This window comes from Heterodontus francisci, chromosome 45 (assembly GCF_036365525.1).
Source record: "Heterodontus francisci isolate sHetFra1 chromosome 45, sHetFra1.hap1, whole genome shotgun sequence".
Classification (NCBI taxonomy): Eukaryota; Metazoa; Chordata; class Chondrichthyes; order Heterodontiformes; family Heterodontidae; genus Heterodontus; species Heterodontus francisci.
The window spans coordinates 13,966-27,500 of NC_090415.1; the positions used below are offsets into that span (position 1 = coordinate 13,966).

Consider the following 13,535-nt stretch of genomic DNA (forward strand, 5'->3'; position numbering starts at 1 on the left):
TTCCTGTGTAACAGGCTCGAGGGGGGGGAGGCTGAATGGGATCCTCCTGTTCCTGTGTAACAGGCTCGAGGAGGGGGAGGCTGAATGGGATCCTCCTGTTCCTGTGTAACAGGCTCGAGGAGGGGGAGGCTGAATGGGATCCTCCTGTTCCTGTGCAACAGGCTCGAGGAGGGGGAGGCTGAATGGGATCCTCCTGTTCCTGTGTAACAGGCTCGAGGAGGGGGAGGCTGAATGGGATCCTCCTGTTCCTGTGTAACAGGCTCGAGGAGGGGGAGGCTGAATGGGATCCTCCTGTTCCTGTGCAACAGGCTCGAGGAGGGGGAGGCTGAATGGGATCCTCCTGTTCCTGTGTAACAGGCTCGAGGGAGGGGGAGGCTGAATTTGATCCTCCTGTCCCTGTGTCACAGGCTCGAGGGAGGGGGAGGCTGAATGGGATCCTTCTGTTCCTGTGCAACAGGCTCGAGGGAGGGGAGGCTGAATGGGATCCTCCTGTTACTGTGCAACAGGCTCGAGGGAGATTGGGGCTGAATGGGATCCTCCTGTTCCTGTGTAACAGGCTCGAGGGAGATTGGGGCTGAATGGGATCCTCCTGTTCCTGTGTAACAGGCTCGAGAGAGAGGGGGGGAGGCTGAAAGGGACCCTCCTGTTCCTGTGTAACGACTCGAGGAGGGGCCGAATGGCCTCGATGTGAGTGCTCATCACTGTCTGACTCGGCGTCGGGCTTGATATTTGACCTTTCGGAGTCGATCAGGAAACGGCAGACGAAGCAGAAATGAAAAGATTTATTGATGTAAAAAGACCCAGAATTTTCTTTGACAGGAGCCAGTCAGATCCGAGGTTGGTTGTTGACTGTGTATCTGCGAGGGGAGCGGATAATGAGTGCTCGGAACAGAATCCCACCCGATTTCCAATTCCCCTGCAACGCGCCCTCTCTCCCTGCCCTCACAGTTTGGGTTCGAAGACTGTTCTTTCCTTGGCTGAAGCTGTTCCGGAAGGAGCCGAGAACGACGGGGATCCAGTTTGCTTCGTCCGCGGTCGTGCTCCTGGAGGGAACGCCCGTCGCCCCTTGCACGCCTGGACAAAAGAGGGCAGACAATTCAGCAATACATTCACGATCATCGACGCTTGAGTCACCTGTCTCCGTCTTTCGGGTGAGATGTCGAACTCGCGGTTCCCTCTGTCCGTCCCCTCGGGCGGCCCTCGCGAGCTTCCAGGGTACACCCATTGGAAGAAGCTGCCCCTCGCGGACTGAAAGGGGCAATCCGGGGCATTCCCGCGCTGCCCTCGGTGAGAGGGGCTGGGCAAACGCCAGCTCGTTCTCGTCCCTGCTGCCCACCGGTCTGGTGTACCTCTGTCCGACATCAGCGACCCTCCCTCTCTCACTCTCGCTCTGTCCCGCTGGATTTACGGAGCCCGGCTTTGGGTCAAGCCTGGTGGGTTGAGTCCGAGGCGCAGAGTCCGCACGACAGAAGGTCCCTCCGTTTGGCGCGGCTGAACCTGTTCCCAGCGAGGCTGAAACCGAGAGCAGAGCAGAGAGAGAGCAAGTATTAGTAATATATCCCACCCTCTGACACAGTACAGGCAACCTGTACTCCACAGAGAGACAGCAAGTATTAGTAATATATCCCACCCTCTGACACAGTACAGGCAACTCGTACTCCACAGAGAGACAGCAAGTATTAGTAATATATCCCACCCTCTGACACAGTACAGGCAACCTGTACTCCACAGAGAGACAGCAAGTATTAGTAATATATCCCACCCTCTGACACAGTACAGGCAACCTGTACTCCACAGAGAGACAGCAAGTATTAGTAATATATCACACCCTCTGACACAGTACAGGCAACCTGTACTCCACAGAGAGACAGCAAGTATTAGTAATATACTCCACCCTCTGACACAGTACAGGCAACCTGTACTCCACAGAGAGACAGCAAGTATTAGTAATATATCAAACCCTCTGACACAGTACAGGCAACTTGTACTCCACAGAGAGACAGCAAGTATTAGTAATATATCCCACCCTCTGACACAGTACAGGCAACCTGTACTCCACAGAGAGACAGCAAGTATTAGTAATATATCCCACCCTCTGACACAGTACAGGCAACCTGTACTCCACAGAGAGACAGCAAGTATTAGTAATATATCCCACCCTCTGACACAGTACAGGCAACCTGTACTCCACAGAGAGACAGCAAGTATTAGTAATATATCACACCCTCTGACACAGTACAGGCAACCTGTACTCCACAGAGAGACAGCAAGTATTAGTAATATATCACACCCTCTGACACAGTACAGGCAACTTGTACTCCACAGAGAGACAGCAAGTATTAGTAATATATCACACCCTCTGACACAGTACAGGCAATCTGTACTCCACAGAGAGACAGCACGTATTAGTAATATATCCCACCCTCTGACACAGTACAGGCAACCTGTACTCCACAGAGAGACAGCAAGTATTAGTAATATATCACACCCTCTGACACAGGACAGGCATCCCGTACTCCACAGAGAGACAGCAAGTATTAGTAATACACCCACCCTCTGACACAGTACAGGCATATCGTACTCCACAGAGAGACAGCAAGTATTAGTAATATATCCCACCCTCTGACACAGTACAGGCAACCTGTACTCCACAGAGAGACAGCACGTATTAGTAATATATCACACCCTCTGACACAGTACAGGCAACTTGTACTCCACAGAGAGACAGCAAGTATTAGTAATATATCACACCCTCTGACACAGTACAGGCAACTTGTACTCCACAGAGAGACAGCAAGTATTAGTAATATATCACACCCTCTGACACAGTACAGGCAATCTGTACTCCACAGAGAGACAGCACATATTAGTAATATACCCCACCCTCTGACACAGTACAGGAAACCCGTACTCCACAGAGAGACAGCAAGTATTAGTAATACACCCACCCTCTGACACAGTACAGGCATATCGTACTCCACAGAGAGACAGCAAGTATTAGTAATATATCCCACCCTCTGACACAGTACAGGAAACCTGTACTCCACAGAGAGACAGCAAGTATTAGTAATATACCCCACCCTCTGACACAGTACAGGCAACCCGTACTCCACAGAGATTCAGCAAGTATTAGTAATATATCCCACCCTCTGACACAGTACAGGCAACCTGTACTCCACAGAGAGACAGCAAGTATTAGTAATATATCCCACCCTCTGACACAGTACAGGCAACTCGTACTCCACAGAGAGACAGCAAGTATTAGTAATATATCCCACCCTCTGACACAGTACAGGCAACCTGTACTCCACAGAGAGACAGCAAGTATTAGTAATATATCCCACCCTCTGACACAGTACAGGCAACCTGTACTCCACAGAGAGACAGCAAGTATTAGTAATATATCACACCCTCTGACACAGTACAGGCAACCTGTACTCCACAGAGAGACAGCAAGTATTAGTAATATACTCCACCCTCTGACACAGTACAGGCAACCTGTACTCCACAGAGAGACAGCAAGTATTAGTAATATATCAAACCCTCTGACACAGTACAGGCAACTTGTACTCCACAGAGAGACAGCAAGTATTAGTAATATATCCCACCCTCTGACACAGTACAGGCAACCTGTACTCCACAGAGAGACAGCAAGTATTAGTAATATATCCCACCCTCTGACACAGTACAGGCAACCTGTACTCCACAGAGAGACAGCAAGTATTAGTAATATATCCCACCCTCTGACACAGTACAGGCAACCTGTACTCCACAGAGAGACAGCAAGTATTAGTAATATATCACACCCTCTGACACAGTACAGGCAACCTGTACTCCACAGAGAGACAGCAAGTATTAGTAATATATCACACCCTCTGACACAGTACAGGCAACTTGTACTCCACAGAGAGACAGCAAGTATTAGTAATATATCACACCCTCTGACACAGTACAGGCAACCTGTACTCCACAGAGAGACAGCAAGTATTAGTAATATATCACACCCTCTGACACAGTACAGGCAACCTGTACTCCACAGAGAGACAGCAAGTATTAGTAATATATCCCACCCTCTGACACAGTACAGGCAACCTGTACTCCACAGAGAGACAGCAAGTATTAGTAATACACCCACCCTCTGACACAGTACAGGCATATCGTACTCCACAGAGAGACAGCAAGTATAAGTAATATATCCCACCCTCTGACACAGTACAGGCAACCTGTACTCCACAGAGAGACAGCACGTATTAGTAATATATCCCACCCTCTGACACAGTACAAGCAACCCTTACTCCACAGAGAGACAGCAAGCATAAGTAATATATCACACCCTCTGACACAGTACAGGCAACCTGTACTCCACAGAGAGACAGCAAGTATTAGTAATATATCACACCCTCTGACACAGTACAGGCAACTTGTACTCCACAGAGAGACAGCAAGTATTAGTAATATATCACACCCTCTGACACAGTACAGGCAATCTGTACTCCACAGAGAGACAGCACGTATTAGTAATATACCCCACCCTCTGACACAGTACAGGAAACCCGTACTCCACAGAGAGACAGCAAGTATTAGTAATACACCCACCCTCTGACACAGTACAGGCATATCGTACTCCACAGAGAGACAGCAAGTATTAGTAATATATCCCACCCTCTGACACAGTACAGGCAACCTGTACTCCACAGAGAGACAGCAAGTATTAGTAATATATCCCACCCTCTGACACAGTACAGGCAACCTGTACTCCACAGAGAGACAGCAAGTATTAGTAATATACCCACCCTCTGACACAGTACAGGCAACCCGTACTCCACAGAGAGACAGCAAGTATTAGTAATATACCCACCCTCTGACACAGTACAGGCAACCCGTACTCCACAGAGAGACAGCAAGCATAAGTAATATATCCCACCCTCTGACACAGTACAGGCAATCTGTACTCCACAGAGAGACAGCAAGTATTAGTAATATATCCCACCCTCTGAGACAGTACAGGCAACCCGTACTCCACAGAGAGACAGCAAGTATTAGTAATATATCCCACCCTCTGACACAGTACAGGCAACCTGTACTCCACAGAGAGACAGCAAGTATTAGTAATATATCCCACCCTCTGACACAGTACAGGCATATCGTACTCCACAGAGAGACAGCAAGTATCAGTAATATATCCCACCCTCTGACACAGTACAGGAAATCTGTACTCCACAGAGAGACAGCAAGTATTAGTAATATACCCCACCCTCTGACACAGTACAGGCAACCCGTACTCCACAGAGAGACAGCAAGTATCAGTAATATATCCCACCCTCTGACACAGTACAGGCAACCTGTACTCCACAGAGAGACAGCAAGTATTAGTAATATATCACACCCTCTGACACAGTACAGGAAATCTGTACTCCACAGAGAGACAGCAAGTATTAGTAACATATCCCACCCTCTGACACAGTACAGGCAACCTGTACTCCACAGAGAGACAGCAAGTATTAGTAATATATAACACCCTCTGACACAGTACAGGCAACTTGTACTCCACAGAGAGACAGCAAGTATTAGTAATATATCCCACCCTCTGACACAGTACAGGCAACCCATACTCCACAGAGAGACAGCAAGTATTAGTAATATACTCCACCCTCTGACACAGTACAGGCAACCTGTACTCCATAGAGAGACAGCAAGTATTAGTAATATATCCCACCCTCTGACACAGTACAGGCAACCTGTACTCCACAGAGAGACAGCAAGTATTAGTAATATATCCCACCCTCTGACACAGTACAGGCAACTTGTACTCCATAGAGAGACAGCAAGTATTAGTAATATATCCCACCCTCTGACACAGTACAGGCAACGTGTACTCCATAGAGAGACAGCAAGTATTAGTAATATATCCCACCCTCTGACACAGTACAGGCAACTCGTACTCCACAGAGAGACAGCAAGTATTAGTAATATATCCCACCCTCTGACACAGTACAGGCAACCTGTACTCCACAGAGAGACAGCAAGTATTAGTAATATATCCCACCCTCTGACACAGTACAGGCAACCCGTACTCCACAGAGATTCAGCAAGTATTAGTAATATACCCCACCCTCTGACACAGTACAGGCAACCCGTACTCCACAGAGAGACAGCAAGTATTAGTAATATATCCCACCCTCTGACACAGTACAGGCAACCCGTACTCCACAGAGAGACAGCAAGTATTAGTAATATATCCCACCCTCTGACACAGTACAGGCAACTCGTACTCCACAGAGAGACAGCAAGTATTAGTAATATATCCCACCCTCTGACACAGTACAGGAAATCTGTACTCCACAGGGAGACAGCAAGTATTAGTAATATACCCCACCCTCTGACACAGTACAGGCAATCTGTACTCCACAGGGAGACAGCAAGTATTAGTAATATATCCCACCCTCTGACACAGTACAGGCAACCCGGACTCCACAGAGAGACAGCAAGTATTAGTAATATATCCCACCCTCTGACACAGTACAGGCAACCCGTACTCCATAGAGATCCAGCAAGTATTAGTAATATATCACACCCTCTGACACAGTACAGGCAACCTGTACTCCACAGAGATTCAGCAAGTATTAGTAATATACCCCACCCTCTGACACAGTACAGGCAACCCGTACTCCACAGAGAGACAGCAAGTATTAGTAATATATCCCACCCTCTGACACAGTACAGGCAACCCGTACTCCACAGAGAGACAGCAAGTATTAGTAATATATTCCCACCCTCTGACACAGTACAGGCAACTCGTACTCCACAGAGAGACAGCAAGTATTAGTAATATATCCCACCCTCTGACACAGTACAGGAAATCTGTACTCCACAGGGAGACAGCAAGTATTAGTAATATACCCCACCCTCTGACACAGTACAGGCAATCTGTACTCCACAGGGAGACAGCAAGTATTAGTAATATATCCCACCCTCTGACACAGTACAGGCAACCCGGACTCCACAGAGAGACAGCAAGTATTAGTAATATATCCCACCCTCTGACACAGTACAGGCAACCTGTACTCCACAGAGAGACAGCAAGTATTAGTAATATATCCCACCCTCTGACACAGTACAGGCAACCTGTACTCCACAGAGAGACAGCAAGTATTAGTAATATATCCCACCCTCTGACACAGTACAGGCAACCCGGACTCCACAGAGAGACAGCAAGTATTCGTAATATATCCCACCCTCTGACACAGTACAGGCAACCTGTACTCCACAGAGAGACAGCAAGTATTAGTAATATATCCCACCCTCTGACACAGTACAGGCAACCCGGACTCCACAGAGAGACAGCAAGTATTAGTAATATATCCCACCCTCTGACACAGTACAGGCAACCTGTACTCCACAGAGAGACAGCAAGTATTAGTAATATATCCCACCCCTCTGACACAGTACAGGCAACCCGTACTCCACAGAGATTCAGCAAGTATTAGTAATATACCCCACCCTCTGACACAGTACAGGCAACCCGTACTCCATAGAGAGACAGCAAGTATTAGTAATATATCACACCCTCTGACACAGTACAGGCAACCCGTACTCCATAGAGATCCAGCAAGTATTAGTAATATATCACACCCTCTGACACAGTACAGGCAACCTGTACTCCACAGAGATTCAGCAAGTATTAGTAATATACCCCACCCTCTGACACAGTACAGGCAACCCGTACTCCACAGAGAGACAGCAAGTATTAGTAATATATCCCACCCTCTGACACAGTACAGGCAACCCGTACTCCACAGAGAGACAGCAAGTATTAGTAATATATCACACCCTCTGACACAGTACAGGCAACCCGTACTCCATAGAGATTCAGCAATTATTAGTAATATATCACACCCTCTGACACAGTACAGGCAACCTGTACTCCACAGAGATTCAGCAAGTATTAGTAATATACCCCACCCTCTGACACAGTACAGGCAACCCGTACTCCACAGTGATTCAGCAAGTATTAGTAATATATCCTACCCTCTGACACAGTACAGGCAACTCGTACTCCCACTGAGAGACAGCAAGTATTAGTAATATACCCCACCCTCTGACACAGTACAGGCAACCCGTACTCCACAGAGATTCAGCAAGTATTAGTAATATATCCCACCCTCTGACACAGTACAGGCAACTCGTACTCCACAGAGAGACAGCAAGTATTAGTAATATATCCCACCCTCTGACACAGTACAGGAAATCTGTACTCCACAGGGAGACAGCAAGTATTAGTAATATACCCCACCCTCTGACACAGTACAGGCAATCTGTACTCCACAGGGAGACAGCAAGTATTAGTAATATATCCCACCCTCTGACACAGTACAGGCAACCCGGACTCCACAGAGAGACAGCAAGTATTAGTAATATATCCCACCCTCTGACACAGTACAGGCAACCTGTACTCCACAGAGAGACAGCAAGTATTAGTAATATATCCCACCCTCTGACACAGTACAGGCAACCTGTACTCCACAGAGAGACAGCAAGTATTAGTAATATATCCCACCCTCTGACACAGTACAGGCAACCCGGACTCCACAGAGAGACAGCAAGTATTAGTAATATATCCCACCCTCTGACACAGTACAGGCAACCCGGACTCCACAGAGAGACAGCAAGTATTAGTAATATATCCCACCCTCTGACACAGTACAGGCAACTCGTACTCCACAGAGAGACAGCAAGTATTAGTAATATATCCCACCCTCTGACACAGTACAGGCAACCCGTACTCCACAGAGAGACAGCAAGTATTAGTAATATATCCCACCCTCTGACACAGTACAGGCAACCCGTACTCCATAGTGAGAGCTATGGAATTCCCTGCCCGAACCTCACTCTCTCTCTCTCCGCCTTTGAACACCCACCTCTCTGACTGACCGTTCTTTCACCTGCCCCAACATCTCCTTCCGTGAGCCGCTGTTAATTCCTCTTTAATAAACAGTGCCCTGGCTTGCCCGGCCTAACCTCACCGTATCGACTCCAGCTTGATGCTGCACCGGATGAAAGAGGTGAGACCGGGGACGGCGTTGTCTGTCAGACGATTGTCAGCCAGATCCAGATGAGTTAGAGTCTCCTTGAGTCCGAGAGCAGACGTGAGCACTTTGCAGCCAGTATCCGTTATACCGTTATTCCAGAACCTGCAGGGCAATGGGAACTCAGCGTCAAACTCCACGTCTGTAATACATTGAACCAAATTCTCAGAGTCTGTTCATTGCATCAGCCTTGGGGAAGCCCTGCTCATCCCACTCATCGACTTGCACGGCAAGACACTGGGAAGTACACAGCAACAGGAGGATCCCATTCAGCCCCCCCCCTTCCCTCGAGCCTGTTACACAGGAACAGGAGGATCCCATTCAGCCCCCCACCCCTTCCCTCGAGCCTGTTACACAGCAACAGGAGGATCCCATTCAGCCTCCCCCTCCCTCGAGCACGTGACACAGCAACAGGAGGATCCCATTCAGCCCCCCCCCTTCCCTCGAGCCTGTTACACAGGAACAGGAGGATCCCATTCAGCCCCCACCCCTTCCCTCGAGCCTGTTACACAGCAACAGGAGGATCCCATTCAGCCTCCCCCTCCCTCGAGCACGTGACACAGCAACAGGAGGATCCCATTCAGCCACCCCCCCCCCTCCCTCAAGCCTGTTACACAGCAACAGGAGGATCCCATTCAGCCCCCCCCCTCCCTCAAGCCTGTTACACAGCAACAGGAGGATCCCATTCAGCCCCCCTCCCTCGAGCCTGTTACACAGCAACAGGAGGATCCCATTCAAGCCCCCACCCCCTTGACCCTGTTACACAGGAACAGGAGGATCCCATTCAGCCTCCCCCCTCCCTCGAGCCTGTTACACAGGAACAGGAGGATCCCATTCAGCTCACCCACCTCAAGTCTGTTACACAGGAACAGGAGGATCCCATTCAGCCCCCCTCCCTCGAGCCCGTTACACAGGAACAGGAGGATCCCATTCAGCTCACCCTCCTCAAATCTGTTACACAGGAACAGGAGGATCCCATTCAGCCCCCCTCCCTCGAGCCCGTTACACAGGAACAGGAGGATCCCATTCAGCCTGCACCGCCTCGAGCCTGTTACACAGGAACAGGAGGATCCCATTCAGCCCCCCTCCCTCGAGCCCGTTACACAGGAACAGGAGGATCCCATTCAGCCCCCCTCCCTCGAGCCCGTTACACAGGAACAGGAGGATCCCATTCAGCTCACCCTCCTCAAATCTGTTACACAGGAACAGGAGGATCCCATTCAGCCCCCCTCCCTCGAGCCCGTTACACAGGAACAGGAGGATCCCATTCAGCCCCCCTCCCTCGAGCCCGTTACACAGGAACAGGAGGATCCCATTCAGCCCCCCTCCTCGAGCCTGTTAGACAGGAACAGGAGGATCCCATTCAGCTCACCCTCCTCAAGTCTGTTACACAGGAACAGGAGGATCCCATTCAGCCCCCCCGCACCTCGAGCCTGTTAGACAGGAACAGGAGGATCCCATTCAGCCCCCCGCACCTCGAGCCTGTTACACAGGAACAGGAGGATCCCATTCAGCCCCCCTCCCTCGAGCCTGTTACACAGGAACAGGAGGATCCCATTCAGCCCCCCGCACCTCGAGCCTGTTACACAGGAACAGGAGGATCCCATTCAGCCTCCCCCCTCGAGCCTGTTACACAGGAACAGGAGGATCCCATTCAGCCTCCCCCTCCCTCGAGCCTGTTAGACAGGAACAGGAGGATCCCATTCTGACAGATCCAACAATTATTATAGATATCCCAAGAAACCCATTGGCTATCCACCGCTGGATGGGACAAATGGTTCAGGAAATGCGTTTTGAGCCATTTTCTGTGATCTTAGATCAGGTTTTCTCCCGGGTGGGCTTTTAAAAGCTGGTTAAAATCACCGTAGCGTACAGGAGCCTGTTTGAACTGGAGTGCTCCGGCTGGCTGCTCTTTAATACACACACTAGGGACCTGGAGAGTGTTATTGAGCAGAGACACCTTGGGGGTGCAAGTACATCGTTCCCTGAAAGTGGTAACACAGGTGGACAGGGTGGTGAAGAAGGCGTATGGCATGCTTGCCTTCATCGGCAGAGGCATTGAGTACAAGAGTTGGGACGTCATGTTACAGTTGTACATAACGTTGGTTAGGCCGCATTTGGAGTACTGTGTGCAGTTCTGGTCGCCGGACTACAGGAAAGATGTGATTAAGCTAGAGAGGGTGCAGAAAAGATTCACCAGGATGTTGCCTGGTTTGGAGGGCTTGAGTTATAAAGAGAGATTTGGATAGGCTGGGTCTGTTTTCCTGGAGCAAAGGAGGCTGAGAGGGGACATGATAGAGGTATATAAAATGATGAGAGGCATAGATAGGGTAGATAGCCAGAGTCTGTTTCCCATGGTAGGGGTGACTAAAACTGATTGGTCTGTTCGGTCGCGTGAAGACCTTTGGCGGAAAACCCACCTCCCTGAGCGGGACATCATTCCTGGAACCGAGTTACAGCCGATGACGAACCCCTCCCCTCTCCTCTCTACACCGTGCTGACACTTTGAATGAGCAGTCGGGTTCAGCACCTCTCCCGCTCTCTCTCTCTCTCTCTCTCTCTCTCTGTCTCTCTCTCTGTCTCTCTCTCTCTCTGTGTCTCTCTCTCTCTCTCTCTGTCTCTCTGTCCCCCCTCTCTGTCTTTATCTCTCTCTGTCTCTCTCCCTCCCCCCTCTCTGTCTCTCTCTCTCTCTCCCTCTCTGTCTCTCTCTGTCTCTCTCTCCCCCCTCTCTGTCTTTATCTCTCTCTGTCTCTCTCCCTCCCCCCTCTCCGTCTCTCTCTCTCTCTCTCTGACACTCTCTCTCTCTCTGTCTCTCTCTCTCTCTGACTCTCTCTCTCTCTCCCTCTCTGTCTCTCTCTCTCTCTGTCTCTCTCTCTCTCTCTCCCTCTCTCTCCCTCCCCCCCTCTCCGTCTCTCTCTCTCTCTCTCTGACACTCTCTCTCTCTCTGTCTCTCTCTCTCTCTGTCTCTCTCTCTCTCTCCCTCTCTGTCTCTCTCTCTCTCTGTCTCTCTCCCTCCCTCTCTGTCTCTCTCTCTCTCTGTCTCTCTCTCTCTCTCTCCCTCTCTCTCCCTCCCCCCTCTCCGTCTCTCTCTGTCTCTCTCTCTGACACTCTCTCTCTCTGTCTCTCTCTCTCTCTGTCTCTCTCTCTCTCTCCCTCTCTGTCTCTCTCTCTCTCTGTCTCTCTCCCTCCCTCTCTGTCTCTCTCTCTCTCTGTCTCTCTCTCTCTCTCTCCCTCTCTCTCCCCTCCCCCCTCTCCGTCTCTCTCTCTCTCTCTCTGACACTCTCTCTCTCTCTGTCTCTCTCTCTCTGTCTCTGTCTCTCTCTCTCTCTCTGTCTCTCTCTCTCTCTCTCTCTGTCTCTCTCTCTCTCTGTCTCTCTCTCTCTCTCTCCCTCTCTCTCCCTCCCCCCTCTCCGTCTCTCTCTCTCCCTGCCACACGATGTCAGTATAAGGCAACCTTTGTAAATGTTTAATTTGGCTGCATTTTCCTTTGTTCCTGCAGGAGTGAAACACGGAACATATTTGATAACGAATGCAGCACAAATTCATAAGCCCCGCCTTTAATTTAACCTTATCAAGGTTTTTGACATTTACTACAATTCACGTGGCTATCCTGATTTGCCCAAATGGGTTTTGCGGGAAGCTGTGGCTGCAGCTAAATCCCAATTTGATCATTTAGAACAAAGCAGATCAGAAACGTATTGTGTGCTGATTGACCCCTGGAACTCTGAATTTTTCAGTGAAAGGTTTTGCCTTCCTGTCTTTGAGTAGAAATGAAAGATGTGTTTGTTGACTCAGCCCCCAGTCTCAGCTCATGTGCTGCTGAAATCCCCCCCCTTCTCTTTCTTTGTTCCCTTTGCACTCGACTGTTCCCACCCTCTCTCCTCAGCCCGTCTCCCATCCCCCCAGCCCTCAGTAAACATCAGTTCATCCGAAACTCCTGCTGCTTTCCCATTCCCCCGTCTCCTAACTCACACCGAGTCCCCTTCACCCCTCACCCTCTCCGCTCGCTGACCTACGCTGGCTCCTCGTTTGGTGACGCCTCCGTTTTAACCTTCTCGCCCTCCCGTTCAAATCCCTCCGTGGCCCCTCGTCCCCTCCCTCCCTATCTCCGAAACCTCTCCGCCTCTCTCTCTCTCCCTCCATCTCTGTCCTCCTTCAAAATGCTCCTGAAAAGCTCCTCTTGACCCAATATCTCACGTCACTCGTCAAGAGTCATGACAGAACATAGGAATTAGGAGCAGGAGTAGGAGTTTAACCCCCCAATAACCTTTCACCCCTTTGCTTATCAAGAATCTATCTACCTCTGCCCTAAAAATATCAAAGACTCTGCTCCCACCACCTCCCTCACTGTCTCTCTCTCTCTCTCTCTCCCTCTCGCTGTCTCACTCTCTCTCTCCCTCTCGCTGTCTCACTCTCTCTCTCTCCTCTCGCTGTCTCACTCACTCTCTC

The 13,535-nt window shown here is 49.9% G+C and overlaps 1 protein-coding gene across 1 annotated transcript in view; it reads right to left on the reverse strand.

The window, feature by feature from the left end:
• Positions 1-767: 767 nt before the first annotated feature.
• Positions 768-13,535, reverse strand: part of LOC137356251 (ribonuclease inhibitor-like) — a 27,621-nt gene continuing 14,853 nt past the window's right edge. Inside the window, exons 4-5 of the mRNA XM_068022124.1 lie at positions 9,024-9,191; positions 768-1,512 (exon numbers count right to left, since the gene is read on the reverse strand). Of these exons, the coding sequence (XP_067878225.1) occupies positions 1,425-1,512; positions 9,024-9,191 (256 nt within the window). The 3' untranslated portion in view covers positions 768-1,424. The remainder of the gene's footprint in view (positions 1,513-9,023; positions 9,192-13,535) is intronic.